Genomic DNA, 15,199 nt, shown 5'->3' on the forward strand with positions numbered 1-15,199 from the left:
CCTAGAAATATTGCAGGCATTATTTAAAGCAGTTAATATTTTTACTGCCTCGTGAATGCTAATCTCTGAGAAATCTCAGGTACCAAATATAGTTTTAATTCTCAATTTTAGTTCTCACAAACTGGAACTGTAAATTAATTTCAACACTATAAAAAGTAATAGAGAGGTTTATTTTCTTAAGCAATCTGCCTCATTCAGCTGCAGACTGGGTCTGAATTAATGGTCCTGGCATGCTGAATACAAAATTAACAAAAATGTGAAATGCACGTAATGATAATATCTGCTGCAAGAGTTACAGTGCTGGGGTCCAAATTTTTTCTTGTTAATCTACTCCATTACTACTAAAACAAATGATACTGAGCATCCTCTCTGGCACTTGAGTGCTTTTATGAGGGCTTCTTTACAAAGAATGGCTCCTTTTGCAGGATCAGAGTAGCCCGAGCGTGCTTCATTCTTTTGGGAATGCTTTAATTGTACAATTAAGGTCCCTGTTGTATTTCCATAATCCAATGTCAGGATAAGTCACTGGATGTGACCCCAAAGTTCAGTCTGGAGAAAGAAAAGGAGTTGCTAAACTCTTCTTTTACTGAGAAAAATTGGAAGGAACAGGGATCCACAACGAAGCCACCTTGCAGCTCAAGGACAGCACCCACTTTCCCTGTCCCACAAGTTCCCTGGATTATAGACTGAGGGTTTATATGGATCTGCAGGAACATTCACAGAAATGTCAGGACAAAAGGTGAGAAGCAACCCAGAGGAATGCATGAGGGGGTTGAAAATGTGATCAGGAAAGGAAGGGAAGAGAATCAGAGGCTGTGGGAAGCACACGTGAAGAAAAAGTGGCTTCCAGTGATCCTGTTGTGCATGAGAAACCAAATAAAAACCTTTTTATTTCCTCTTTTATTTTATTCACTTTGTCTTTTATATTTCCTGCCAGTGATAGGGCACTGCCAAAGAGATTTAGTGCTTGGTTTCTCTCCCTAACAGGAGCAACTCACGAGGCTTGCTCTGTCCCTTGGCTCAGACCACGTTTATCAATGAGCTTTATGCAATCATGGGGTTTATCTCAATGCAACTCTGACAGTGTCCAGGTGGGGTTGGGGGAGTTGGACCTGTGCAGACCTGGTGGAAGGAGTGGGATCAGGAGCCCAGATCGCCCCAGGGCAAGCTCAGCCCATGGTGCCTCCACCAGGCCCAGGGTTATTTGGAAGCTCTTCCAGCCAGGCTGTGAATCGCTCCGTGCTTGTGGCATTAAACAAAACTCAAAGCAAATAGCAAAGCAAGAACAAACTTCTGCTCCAGCATTAAAGGTGAGATGCTTAACCTAAGAGTGTGAAGAGAATCCCAGAATCCCAGAATCACTGAGGCTGGAAAAGCCTTCCAGGATCATCCAGCCCAAGCTGTGCCCAATCCTTGAAGACTGAAAGCCACCTCCAGCCCTTCCTTGGGCACCTCCAGGGATGGGCACTCCAAACCTCCCTGGGCAGCCCCTGCCAAGGCCTGAGCACCCTTTCCATGGAGAAATTCCTCCTGATGTCCAACCTGAGCCTCCCCTGGCCCAGCCTGAGGCCGTTTCCCCTCGTCCTGTCCCTGCTCCCTGGGAGAAGAGACTGATCCCCACCTTCTTTTATTTTTTCTTGCTGTGGGAGGAGCTGATAGCCCAGAAAAAATCCAGGGACAGTGTTGGGGAGACTGGGCTGGAGGTGGGGACAGCTGCCTGGGGCAGTGGTGGCACCTTCTGCCTAGAACACAGTGGCTTCCAAAGGGTTTTATACCTTATGTGGTGAAAATGAAATATTTGGTGCTCAGCAGTGTTTATTTTGTTTTCTTTCCTTTGGACTAACGAGGCTGAGTCAGGAAACCATGCAGGGAAAATCAGTATGCAGAGTGCAAGCATCAATTTAAATCTACAAAGTTGCAGTGGGCTATATAAAGATTTATTAATCAAAACATTTGCAAAATATTGACTGTGCACGTACGCTGTGAGGCCTGAGAGATCATCTGCAAAGCAAAGCTTGAATTAATCACTTCTCATCTGTTAATCTTTAAAGAATTAAAAAATTATGTAGCAGATATTTGTGGGTATTTTTCGAACTAATTTCATTCTCTACGTTCAAATTATTTCCACTCAACAGTTGTCGCGTAGAGGGAGGAAACAACAGCTCGGGGCAATCAGCCAAATTTTGGCTCCCAGAACAGGGGGTGTTTTGGGGGGGTTATTCCTGGATCTTTCCCACCCTGAGGGGACAAGTCCAGAGCCCAAAAATCCTGAGGGACAAAACACAACCACAGCATCACACCAAGAGCATTTTGGTGCCTCTTTTGGCTTCAACAGCTCTGGGAAACACAGATCTGGGGAAATCTGGTTAGAAGGATTTGGCAGCACCCGTTCTCTGCAAAAATAGATGTATTACAAGGGAAAAACAGAAGGAAATGTGGGTTTTTTGGAGGAAAAAACCCTCATGTTTTAGTATCCAACCAAAGAAAAGTTCCAATTTTTCTTTTTAAAATGGTGCTTTGTTTAGACTTTAAAGTTTTGACTTTAAAAAGTCTATCTTGAGTTATCAAAATGCAAAATATTATTCAAAACCAGTAATTAATTAATTGATAAATTAAAGAGGGTAGTGATAGGACAAGGGGGAATGGCTTTAAATTGACAGTGGGCAGGGATAGATGGGATATTGGGAAAGAATTGTTCCCTGTGAGCGTGGGGAGGTGCTGGGATGGAATTCCCAGAGAAGCTGTGGCTGCCCCTGGATCCCTGGAACTGCCCAAGGCCAGGTTGGGAGCAGCCTGGGACAGTGGAAGGTGTCCCTGCCTATGGCAGGGGTGGCACTGGATGGGCTTGAAGGTCCCTCCCAACCAAACCATTCTGGGTTTCCATAATTAAGTCAATGTTAAAATGGGAAAATCCTCTCGGCTAAAAAATGAGCAATGTTTAGGTTATTCAGAACCAGAAAAAACCCCCCAAAGCAACCCAACAAAAAAGGAAAGCTGCAAAGGACTAAACCCCAAATTTTTTGGGCACCTCCATCTTGCCAGCTCTTTAAAACCATGAAGGCACCCAAATTTCTGCCTGAAAGTCTCTGTAAACCATTGCAGCTCTTCGGTTACCAGCAAATTGCTTTAATGAAGGCCTTGCCTGGAAAAACAGGAAAATCTGAGGGTGTTTTGGTGTCCACAGACCTCAAAAGCAGAGCCATAAAAGTCCAGTCTCTCTGATTAAGGCGACTGGGACAGAGATGTCCCTGCCAGTGCCTGCCTGGCTGGGAGCAGCCCACGGATACACAGTCAGCATCCTGCCCACTTTGAATGCTGCTGAAAGCCTTGTCAGCCGCTGGATATTGCAGTGATTAAAACCCAATGCCGTAATTTGGGCTGGGCTCTTTAATTGTATGGAATGCCCAGGTAGGTGCCAGCACAGCCCAGAGTGGCTGTGAATCAATAAATGCTGGCAGGCTTATTTTACTCCAAGTTGTGAAGTGCCACAAAGCAGCCTTGCTGTCGTCGATGGCTTTAATTTAAAAAAGAAGAATCAATTTATAGGGCTGGCATGATGGGGAGCAACGGCCACGATTGTATTTCAGATGTGCCTTTGAGTGGCTTTATGAAGATGTTTTATAAACAAGGTTTTAAAGTGCAAGGCAAGTTGTTATTTTATGTCCTCCAACAAGCAGTAAGTGAGAGAGCCAGGGCTGTATTTATAGCAGGATGGGTTTATGGAGGAAATCTTGCAGTGGCTGGAGGAAGGGATGCACATCTCCTAATGCAGAGGGAGGATTGGGAGCTCCTGCTTGGGAATGTGGTGCCAGAGCTGAATTAGACAAATTATTCTGGGCCCTGGGCAGCAATGTCTGTGCTGTACCCTGCCTGCTAGTGCAGGAGCACTCCTGTGATTCCCCTTCTCAGGCAGAGAGGGACAATCAGAAATGTGGTGCTGTTTTCATTACACAGCTCTCTGTTTCCTGCCCCTCAAATATACACAGCCACTTGGGAGTTTGCATGTACCTGTATTTCATAGATCTGTAGGAAAGATCACTTATTTGCTAACCTTTAGTTTTATACTTTTATTCTGAATTTCCTTTTTGCTGAGTGCACTCAGCTCCCCTGTGTGGGCCAGCGTTGGAGGGGGTTGTGCCCCGCATTGCCCCAGGTGCCCAGAGCTGCATTCCTTCCTTGGGGACAGAAATTCCTCCTGAGCAGAAGCGTGGAAATGTAAATCCATAAACCCAGACTGTTCCCTGCCTTAAATCCATTGTTTGATGGAATCAACTTCATCTTTTGCCATAATTACAACAACAGAGCACAGCTCTCCTAACAGATAATTGTGATGCTTGGATGTTGGGAGAGAGGTGTGTGCATATTAAACAGGAGCAAAGGTTTATTTTATGAGTCAGACTTAAAGAGAAATTTTAAAAGCCTTGTGAAACTCAATGGTCTGGAAGAACTTTTCTATTAGAGAGTATTTCTGAACTGCAACAGTGTGGGTTTTCATGGATGTTCTCTGTAGAAGCTGTTTATTGATCTATATTAATTTTATTTTACATATTTCACCAGAAAATGCAAATATACAAACATGTAAAATATATAAAAATATAAATATAAAAAAAATCTATAAATATCTATTAAAAGTATATAAATATAGTAATACTGATTTGTAAACTGAAAGCAGCACAGATGAGATGAAATAAAAGTATTTCATCCTCTAGCCTGGGCGCTGGGATATTTGAAGGGCTGTGGGGAGGGTGCAGCTCTGCACCCCAGTACTTGTTAAAAAGTGGAATTTCCTTGGCCTGGCGGAGAAATTCCACCAGGAGAGCAGCTCAGAGTGGCTGTGATTAACAGCCAAGTGCTGCAGGAGCACAGGGCTCTTCCCTCCTACTGGGAAAGCCTTGGAACAGCCAGGATCAGTGGCTGTTAGCTCCACTTTATGGCGCTGCAAAGCCACGAGGTGCTACAAGAAGCTCCAACTGCAGACAGCACCTGCCCTAAAACAGCAGGAAAAGCAACACTCCATCCTCTGGGGAGACACCTTGAGCCCTTCCTAGGAGCCCACCCGAAACCCCCAATGTCTGGGGAAGGGGACAGTGACAACAACTTTAGGAGCAGCTCTGAAAAACCCGTCCAGGCATTGAAGTGAGAAGGAAGAGCAGGTTAATCCTCCTCCTCCAAATCCAAATGCCTGCCTGCCTTTTTACCATCCCAGCCTTCCAGCCTCTTGTCTGCCTAAGGCTGGAGGTTGGACTTAACTCAGGCAAGGTAATTCTAGAGGGGTTAAGCCTTGGAACTTCTTTCCTCCGCTCTGCAGCAGTGATTGTCTGCTACTTTTCTCTGCTGGAAGCAGGAATACAAAAAAAAAGCACTTCTGGCTCAGCAAGTGGATGATTTTTATCAGCTCATTTTAGTCAATAAAGAAAGAAGTCAATCACTGCTGGAAAATAGCACTTTCCAGTGCTGTATAAACCTGGCCAGTAGAATTGCAGAATAAATCAATAACTGCATTAATCAATAAGATGTAAACTGCTGATCTCTGTGGATAAATTGTACTGGTGTAAGAAGGCTTTCAAATAAATTCCAAACCCACTCAAACTGCACAGGCTTTAAATCTACTGAGGGCACTGGGATCCGGGCAAGAGTTGTGCTGTTTCTCTTTAAAATCTCTGGGATAGCAGGGCTGCAGAGTAATGTAATTAAACATGGTCGCAGTGCTCCCACAGACTACTGCAGTGAGAGCTCCAGAAAAGATCCCTTCACTCAAATTTGCCAGAAAAAAGGGATTTCAGGGTCAATAGGGTGGGCAGGCCCTGGCACAGGGTGCCCAGAGCAGCTGGGGCTGCCCCTGGATCCCTGGCAGTGTCCAAGGCCAGGCTGGACATTGGGGCTTGGAGCAGCCTGGGATAGTGGAAGGTGCCAGGGCCATGGCAGGGGTGGCACTGGATGAGCTTTAAGGTCCCTCCCAATTGAACCCATTCCATGATTTCCATGATTCCTATTTCTGTGATTCTGAGAACAGGAAGGGGTGCACAGAGAAGGGAAGGCTCATCTGCCACCACCTTATTTTACAGTCCCAAGAGCTGCAGGAGGTTTGGCCTCCATTTTCTGTAAAGCCCCACATTCAAGCATCTCAGTTTTTATTTTACCTCTTGCCATGACAGTAACCCAGTGCAAGGCTACTGGCAGGGCCTAGGGATGGTTTATAAGGGAAAAATGGGATTAGGCCTGAGGAGTTGGGACCCAGGGAGCAGCATAGGGGTTGGGGCAGAGGGGTGTGGCTGGGAATGTGGCTGGAAAAGCAGCACAAGGAGACAAGCAGGTACATAAATGAGGAAAGTTTCTGTTGGACACTTCACTGAAGGTGATCGGGAAAAAACAATTTTTAGGAGGTGATGGCCAAAGTGCAACAATTCCACCTATCTTATTGAACACACCTTACAAAAAAACTTCTGCCCTTCTGGGATGCCTTAGCACTTCAGGATTATTCCAGCTCATTCCATGAAGATGACAAACATTTGTAGCTGGTTTTCAGTACTGAAATATATTGGTGTCTAGAAAATAGGCCAGGTAAAGAAACAATGCACAGCAGTATGATTAATATGACATTTTAATTGCTACCTCAGACATATTTTCAAGTAGTAAGTGCTAGGAACTGACAAAAGAAGTTCCTAATAAAAAAGCCTGGGTGATTTGAGCTATTTAGAGGCCCTCATTGTACCGTGCTGTCAAAATGTCCAACTGACCTTTCCTCATGGTAAATTTTTTCAAGGAAGATTTTATACAGGCTATTTTAATAGTGCTGATTCCCCACCCTCTCCCCCAGTTTTGGGATTAGATAATGGCCAGAGAGCGAGAAATGTCAAATCCTTACCTAGACTCTGGATTTGGCCGGGGGCACTCTGTGTGAAGTCTGTGGAACCTTATTTAAATTTTTAGGTGGATATTTCTGAATGCATCGTTTGCCATTATTTTACATTTTCAGATGGGAGCAATTCTGGAGATGTTGTCCCTTCCATAAATTCAGTCAGGAGCAGAAGGAGCATATGGAAAATAACTCAGCTCAGTGGAGGGAGGCTGGGCCACTCCTTGGCAGGAATAATGCACGGACAGCGGGAAAGGTCCTGCCCTACCTGCACCGGGGAGAGCTCATCATCCTTGTGGGAATAGCCCAGCAGTCCTCTGTGACTGCCACCAGCCCTCAAACTGCTCCATCCTAAGGCCAAAACATCCCTGGCAGTGCCCAAGGCCAGGTTGGACAGGGCTTGGAGCAGCCTGGGACAGTGGGAGGTGTCCCTGCCATGGCAGGGGGTGGCACTGGGTGACCTTAATGTGCCTTCCAACCCAAACTGTTCCAGGATTCTGCTCTTCCATGACGTTGTGGCTACACCTACAGAGGCGCTTGAAACCTCATTTTTAGGAGCACTGAGATGCAGCAGCCCTTGGGCACATCCAGGGCAAATTTGGGGGATGATATCTTGGAAATATCAGTGCTGGAGGGGAAGAAACACATTGGTTTATTCAAGTTCGGATGTCTTTTGTGTTCCCTGAGCAGACAGAAATCCATGGAGGGGGTCCAGAGGGAGCCAGGATCCCCTGACACCGCCCACAACACCCCAGTGAGTCCCCAAACCTCCGTGAGCAGGTTAATCCCCTCCTCCACAGGGGCCCTGCAAATCACTGGGGGAAATTCTCTGCGACTGAGGCACAGGCAGATATTAATAAAATCTTTTTTGCACATTTACAACACATTTGTTCGTGAGTGTGATTTAGAGCTCGGTGTCAAGGCGTCACCAGGGCTGCATTCCAATGACCCACAGAAAAGAGGGAGTTTCTGCACTCCAGGATAATGTTGATTTAGGGGCTGGTACAATAACACACATGGGCTCTTTTATTTCATTTCTTGGCATTCCTATTCAAAAATTGCCCTATAAAGAAGGGAGAAGACATTAAATAAAGTTTAAATGCTCGTAAATCACAAAGAAACATTGTGCTTGGAGTGAGCGGAAACATTTGGAGAGGCTCAAAATTGCTTTTTTCATGGAGAAATATTTTGTTGATGTGTTAAATTCAAAATGAAAATCCCTGACTGTGAGTCTCTTTCATGTTTTGGTACTTTGCTTAGGTTATCAAAAGAAAATAGGTATTATTTTTCCAGCTATCTGAAAACTTTGGCTGGTCTGTGATTTTCTCTAAAATCTGCTAAGACTGGGCCCAAAATTCCCTTTACTGGGCACCTTTAAATGGGGTTTTTAATTCAGGTTCTTGGCTGTTAAAAATCAGGAGCACTGCAGAGTTTTTCTGTTGTTTTCATTTCAACTTCTGGTTTTAGGGGATTTATGCTGTTCCTATTTCCAAGGGTTTTCCTGCAACTCTGAGTGACAAAACTCTTTTTTGACCCTTTCTCTTCTCTTTTTAATGAAAGCTGCCAGCCATGTGAACTCTTTCCATTTCAGCATCAGCTGCTTTAATAACATTTTCACATGAAAAGAGCTGGACTTTCAGTGCTTTGGGCAGCTCAGACTCAATTCGTCCTGGTGAAACACCAAAAAAAGGACTGGGGAGCTGAAGGAGAGAAAATGAACCTGCACAAGTTCCGCACAAGTGATTTAGGGAGGATGGGAGGAGCTGCATTTAAAGTTTTTCTCCTTGAGGCTGCTTAGTTCTGCTCCTGAGGCAGAATATTCACCCTGGAAACCCCATCTCCGAGGGAGCTCAGCAAGGGAACAGATTCACTGATATTCCTGGGATTCCTCAGTTGTCCCCTTTTTGAAAAGGGCTGATCCCATGGGAGTGGCAAGATGGAGAAATGCCGAGGTTAAAGAGCCTGATTTGGATCTTCTACAGTGAGAAAAGAGCATCGGTGCTGCACAGAAATGAGAAGAAATCTGCAGAAGTGATTCATTGCTTTCTTCCACCGCAAAGAAAAATGTTTTTACTTCATTAAGGCATTATCAGGATTTTTAATAGCACATTCACTTGTTTCTAAAGCATTCTGCTCTTTTGAAAGCTGTGTTAAACCTCTTCCTAATAACTCCTGTGATTAGGAACTTTGTAGAAATCCCAGAGGACAGACTTCTAATAGTGGCATTTTATTTCCAGAGCCTCCCTGTAATTAAGCATCTCTCACACCTTCTATTGAGCTCCAACTGCTCTGCAGAAAATCCCTTTTTGCTGGAATGAAAAGATGTTTTGGGTAAACTTAGCAAAGAATTCCATTTATGTTATGAAGTACAAGAATTTTAAGTTCAGTTTAATGAAGGTAAATAAAAAGTATCCATTGCTTAATGGACACAAGAAGGTCTGGGAGTGACCAGAGGTGCTGCTGGAGACCTGCTGGGAAGGGATGATGCAAAAAGCTCTTTCAAAACCAAATAGGGGTGACCTCTATAAAATATTTTATTGAATTCAGTGTGGGGGTTATTGAACATTGCCAGCTGTAAGTGATCTTTAATGTCCCTTCCAGCTCAAACCATTCCATGATCCTGGGAGGTGATACTTGCTTGGACATCATTCTCTACCATGGGGCTTTGCAATGATTTTGTCATTTTGGAGTTTATTTTCTGCCAGCCCAGCCCGTGGGCTCTGTGAGGAATCAGAGAATCAGAGCAAGGTTTGGTTTGGGCAGGACCTTGAGGAGGGACCAAAGCTTTGGAGCTTCCTCTCTGAATCCATATTCCCGTGGATAACAGACACGGTGAATGTGTTCTTTGAAGGATTTTCATGCACACATGAGCTTCTATTACTCATTCATGTGCTGACACATCCTCACCCCCATTCCAACAGTCCTCCTTTTAAAAATATTTGGGGTATTTGGTTATCTATGTAGTGAAAAATGTTTACAAAGAAGATACAACATGGATCTGACAGTGGAGAAAAGAAAATAAACTTCAGAGCAAAGAGAGAAGGAAGAAAAGATTTCCCAGTTATGACATCAGGCAAGAAACACCTTTTATCAGCTGCAGTTCGAGCTGGCAGGAGCGTGGCTTCAAGTGTTGAGCTTCATCTCCTGACTTGAAAGCCAAACTCTGGTGTTTAATTTGTCATTCTGGGGACTCAGGAGACTGCAGGGCTTAATTAGCTGCTTTTATTTATATTTCAAGATGATGAAAATCAATGTTCTTCTCATTTACCTTCACGCCCAACCCAAAGATGAATCTTCACTTTCAAGCCACAGCAAAGAATAACAAAATCAGGAGAGACCAGCTGATCCTGCTTAATGACAGATTTATTTCAATCTCCCTTAAGATATTCAGCTCCTCTGCAAGTTTTTTTGATCAGAACAGTCCTTGCATGGAAAAGTCCTTTGAGAATAGGCAAAATATCTGACGGTGTAAAAGGTGCTGCTTTTTCAGCTCTGGTTCAAGGCCTGCTGATGTCATTGAAAGTTTTTCCATGGAATTCCAGGAGTCTGTAGGACTCCTTTTATTTAAATTCCCCTTTTTCTGCAGAAAATAGCACAGGGCACTTCAAATAATGCATTTTATGACACCTCCTCTAATACAGACAAGTGCAAAAAGTAAACAAATAGCTTTTATTTAATTGAAAGTGGGGTTTCTTTTAACAGGTTACATTGAAGAACACAAGATAAATAATATCCACATCACAAGAGTTTTAAATCTCTTCTTCCCTCGGTGGTATCAGCTTAGCACAGGTTGACATTCCGTTAAACTGCTGTTCCAATAACAACTCCTTGGAAAAACATTGAGACCACCCACGTGCCAATCCCAAATTAGGTTTGGCACTGCTCCATTTAATTAATGCATGTTGATTTGATTTATCCTTTCATTTCCAAGCCTGGTTTTAAAAATTCATGGAATATTGATACCTAATATTTTCTTAATGATAGACCACTTCTACCTCCCTCCCCCTCCCCAGTGTTGTTCTTTAGCAGGAATGGTGGTTATGGTGAGGAATTAAGATAAAATCTACATTTTTTATTTTTAAAAGTCCACAGCTGAGCATTGCTTGAACCAGCAAGGGAAAGAACTCAACAGCAGGATCCCAGATGTCAATGCATGATTTATCCTTTGGGATAATTTTACTGCTCCAGAGCTTAAACCTGTAAAAGTATAAACAGACAGAGGTAGATCTGTGTCAAAAATTAGTTTTTCTTTGCATTTTAGCTTAACAGCAATCTCTGTTCTATTTTCAAAATGAAACATTATCCACAAATGTTATTTCCATTTATTTGTTTATTAAGTTGCAGTGGCCATTCCATGGAGTAGGGTTTTGGATCAGCTCCCCACCCTTCCTGTGACCATCCTCTTTGAGAGGATTTTGACTATTTGGTTGCAAAACTATTATAAATTTATATATTTTAATATATTTATGTTATAAAAATGCTCCCTTTCCCATGAATAATAAGTTATTTATGAAAGCAGAGGCTGCACCCTGGACCACCCCACCCCAGCCATGGGTCAGGGCTGAGCCTCTCTGTCCCAGCAGCAGCTCCAGGGCAGATTTAGGTCCATGTTATGTGTGAGTTCTTTGACTTTCACAAGAAATCTGCTTCCTCTGTCCTTCCTTGAGCTCTGCAGGCTGGGGCAGTGGAGACCTGCACTAAAAACAAGGTGTGGAGCAAAATCTTCTTTAATGAATGTGAGAGTATCGGGGACGAACTTATGGGAGCCAGCACCAAAAAGCACCAGGAGGGAGGACACCTATGGCAAGGGAAAGGCTGGGAATCTGTTGTGCTTAGAGGCACAGATTTCTTCTTATGCAACAGCATTCAGAGGGGAAAAAAATCTCTCACTTACTCGATATTTTTGGAATCCTAATTTCCTCACTGCTGCTGCCATCGCCACCATCACTGACGGTTCTTATCTCGATGAGATAATCTTCTTCGAACGGGACCAGGAGTTCAGCTGAAGTGTTGTTTGTCTCCAGGATATGGGCTTTGCTGTGCCTGTTCTGTCTGTACAGAATCTAAGCAGAAGGGGATTGGGAAACAAGAGTTATTTCATTTAGTTTTAAGTTTTAATGGATTTTTTGGGGGGCTGAGAGATTCTTCTGTTGCGTCCCAAAGTTTTCTGAGCACTCTCAGCATCCTGCAGGGGATTAAAAGCAATTTAAAACAGGGGAATAAATTCTGTAGGATTTTGGTGTGGGTACCACAGCAGGTGGCTTCCTAGGACCCAAGAATAATCAAAGAATCCTGAACTGCAACCGAACTTTAAAATACATTTTTATTTCCTCTAGAAGGAGATTTATGGGAGTGATTTTTAGTTCATTCACATAGATCTTTGTGTGAGTATCTTCCAGTCTCCGTTCTAAAGGTACATTTATGAATTGACAGAGAGTGAGAATGTTTAAATGTGGTTTATGACTGTCTTTAATGCTTAAAAAGCTATTCTCTACTTCTTCTATATATGTGAAACTCCTTCCCTGGAGATGTGAAAGCAAGATGTGTAAGTAAGATTACAAGGGGACAAGAAAAATCCAGGTTTGGGGACAGAGAGTCCCTGTGTTGGGACAATGAAGTCCTACTCTGAAGGAATATTTGCATAAACATCAGCCAACCATCCCAATAAATCCAGGAAACTCACCATTTTCCAGGTAACGAACACCTGCCTTTCTTCAATCCCTGTTTGCACCTCTATTGAAACCAAGATATCTGATTACTGAGGTAAAGAAATCACTTACTTTGTAGCCCAGCACCTCCGATTCATTCTCCATTGTTTTCACATGCTCCCAGTTCAGACAGATTTTGGAATTTGTCAGCTTCCAGGCAATATTTGCTGGAGGTTGACTTGGTGCTTTAAAAAAAGAAAAGATGATGATAATAATGAGATACAATTGAATACTAATTTTCATGGAGTAGCTGAAAGAGCTGCTGATATGGGAGTAGCAAACGCTTGGGTGATTCAAACCTAAAAGAGTAAAAAACCATTTTCCAGTCCGTCATTGCTCTGGTGTTAGTCAGAATAAAGATCTATTCATAGCACAGACCCTCTTGCTGTGAGACTTCATCTGCAAAATTAGGCACAGCCTGACACTGTCTGACAGTTCAAGTTATATTTGAGAGATTTTGTGGAAGGAAAATGTTGTTCCTCTCTGTATTTCCATGTCCTAGGGGATGTTTTGCTGTCTGGATCTCAGAAAAAGCTCAATCCGAGAGCGAACTACAGAAGCCACGATTTCCATCAGCCAGGACAGGTTACAAAGAGCTTCACATGAAAGTCTCCATGTGATGCACCATGAAACATTGTAGGATTTTAGAAATTCTCAGCACAATAGGCTGAGAGCAGCTTTTTCAAAGGCTTTTTATGCCTAAGTGCGAGGACTTTGAAAATTTGCCTACAAGTGACTGGAATCGAATCCCGTGTGAACATGTGAGGGTGGAACTGTGCCTTTGAACTGGAGCTCGGATTTAGGCCAGCACATTCTCTCCTGTTCCATGGCACCTCCTCCCAAGCCCTGCTGGGTGGTGGCACAGGAAAGAAGGATTGGAACAGAAGTAAAAAAAAGAGGAGAGATTTGGAGAAACACATTCCAGCCTGGACTTTAAATTGCTTAACTCTGGGATCCTTCTCTTCCCCCCTCTATGTTGGTGATTAATGGATGTCACTTGGAAGGAACAGTTGATTTGGTGACAATTCCTTTCATTTCCCACAGAGATAAAACAAATTGATGGGCCCTGCTGTTTCATATCCATCTGCCTCATGACTTTGGAGAAGTTGAATCCATCCCACTGGTAGGGATTGAGGTGTTGAAGGAGCTCCCAGGTGAATATCCAGGGATGTCCTTCCATCAGCCACACTGTTGGAAAGGATTCATTTCATTATGAAGACATTTATCAACTCTCACATACATCAAACTGCAAATTTATTTAAATATGGCTTGAAAGCTCTTTGTTGCTTTCAGGAAATATTTTATATAAGGAATTGGATAACAAAACAGTCACAAGAGGCAAAGGATGTCAAATACTTCATTGGCTGTGCACTCTGAAGAGGTTTGAAATCACTCAGAAATGGGTGAATTACTGCCTTGTCCATAACTTTTTGAGATAGAAATTTAAAGCCATCTTAACTCATGATCTTGGGGATGAAAAAACACCACAGGAGGATCTGTAAAACAAAATTATCTGGGTTTTTTTTTTCAACCAAAAACTGGAATGAGTGGCAACAGCACTTTCCCAAATCCATAGGAATATCTGCAAGCAAAAATAAAGAGTTCCAGGTCTAAGACTGGCAGATTATTTCCTCAATTAATTTCTTGTAATCAACGCTGTCAAGAAAAACAGAAATCCCAAATATCTGCTTAAGTTTGTTGAGATGCTGATGTTATTGTCATGGCTTAGGTAACACCTGGCTTTGTTGCTGTACTGAGCTGAGGTTTACCCATGCAAGTATTTCTAATATCTATCTGTAATATTGATGGATTCCATGTGTATATGTATTTATTTGTAAGGGAAAAAGAAGAGGAAAAGGAAAAAGAAGAGGAAAAGGAAAAGGAAAAAGAAGAGGAAAAGCAAAAGGAAAAGGAAAAGGAAAGAAAGAAAGAAAAAAGGAAAAGGAAAAGGAAAAGGAAAAGGAAAAGGAAAAGGAAAAGGAAAAGGAAAAGGGAGGAAACAGAAGAGGGAAGGGAAGTGGAAGAGGAAACAGGAAGGGGAAATAGGAAGGGGAAGGGGAAATGGAAGATGAAATGGAAGAGGAAGAGGACGGGGAAAACAAATTCCTAAAATCCATGCCATGTAGTTAAAGAAGCAAAAGAGAACTCCTCATGGAGCCATGTCCATGGTTTGAGGACATCAATTCCACCTCCCTAAGTACTTTTAACTTAAACCAGGATGCCACCTTAGACCTTACATGGATCTTAGAGAAGCACATTTCAATCAGAATTGCACCTCTTTGGCAGAAGGACCATTTCAGCTCTGCTGAGTCCCTGCAATAATGGGATGAGCAGGACACTGCAGGAATGCTGGATGCTGAGCAGGAAGACAGAGCTATTACTTTGGAACTCCATCTCCTGCTCCAGATGCACATTGTTTATATTCTCTTGACATATTATCTCTTCTCATATTGCAAGTGCTTGCATCTTCCACAGACAGAGCTTGAAATTTTAATCTATATATTTAAATATTAAAAAGGTTATTTTGACTTTAATTTTTAAATGAGCCATTAGCACAACCCTGAATTTGACAGAAGATAAAGCTGATGTAAAACAAAAGCAAATTTATTCCTTCTATGTTTTGTCATTTGACTGC

General features: G+C 42.9%; 1 protein-coding gene across 4 annotated transcripts in view; it reads right to left on the reverse strand.

Annotated features, from left to right (window-relative positions):
• Window positions 1-10,502: 10,502 nt before the first annotated feature.
• CNTN6 (contactin 6) overlaps window positions 10,503-15,199 on the reverse strand; it is a 126,842-nt gene continuing 122,145 nt past the window's right edge. For all 4 annotated transcript variants that reach the window (XM_032120987.1, XM_032120986.1, XM_032120985.1 and 1 more), the window contains 3 exons: window positions 12,637-12,749; window positions 11,751-11,919; window positions 10,503-11,053 (listed from right to left, as the gene is read on the reverse strand). In XM_032120987.1, the coding sequence (XP_031976878.1) occupies window positions 10,935-11,053; window positions 11,751-11,919; window positions 12,637-12,749 (401 nt within the window). In that variant the 3' untranslated portion in view covers window positions 10,503-10,934. The remainder of the gene's footprint in view (window positions 11,054-11,750; window positions 11,920-12,636; window positions 12,750-15,199) is intronic.

This window comes from Corvus moneduloides, chromosome 11 (genome assembly GCF_009650955.1).
Source record: "Corvus moneduloides isolate bCorMon1 chromosome 11, bCorMon1.pri, whole genome shotgun sequence".
NCBI lineage: Eukaryota > Metazoa > Chordata > Aves > Passeriformes > Corvidae > Corvus > Corvus moneduloides.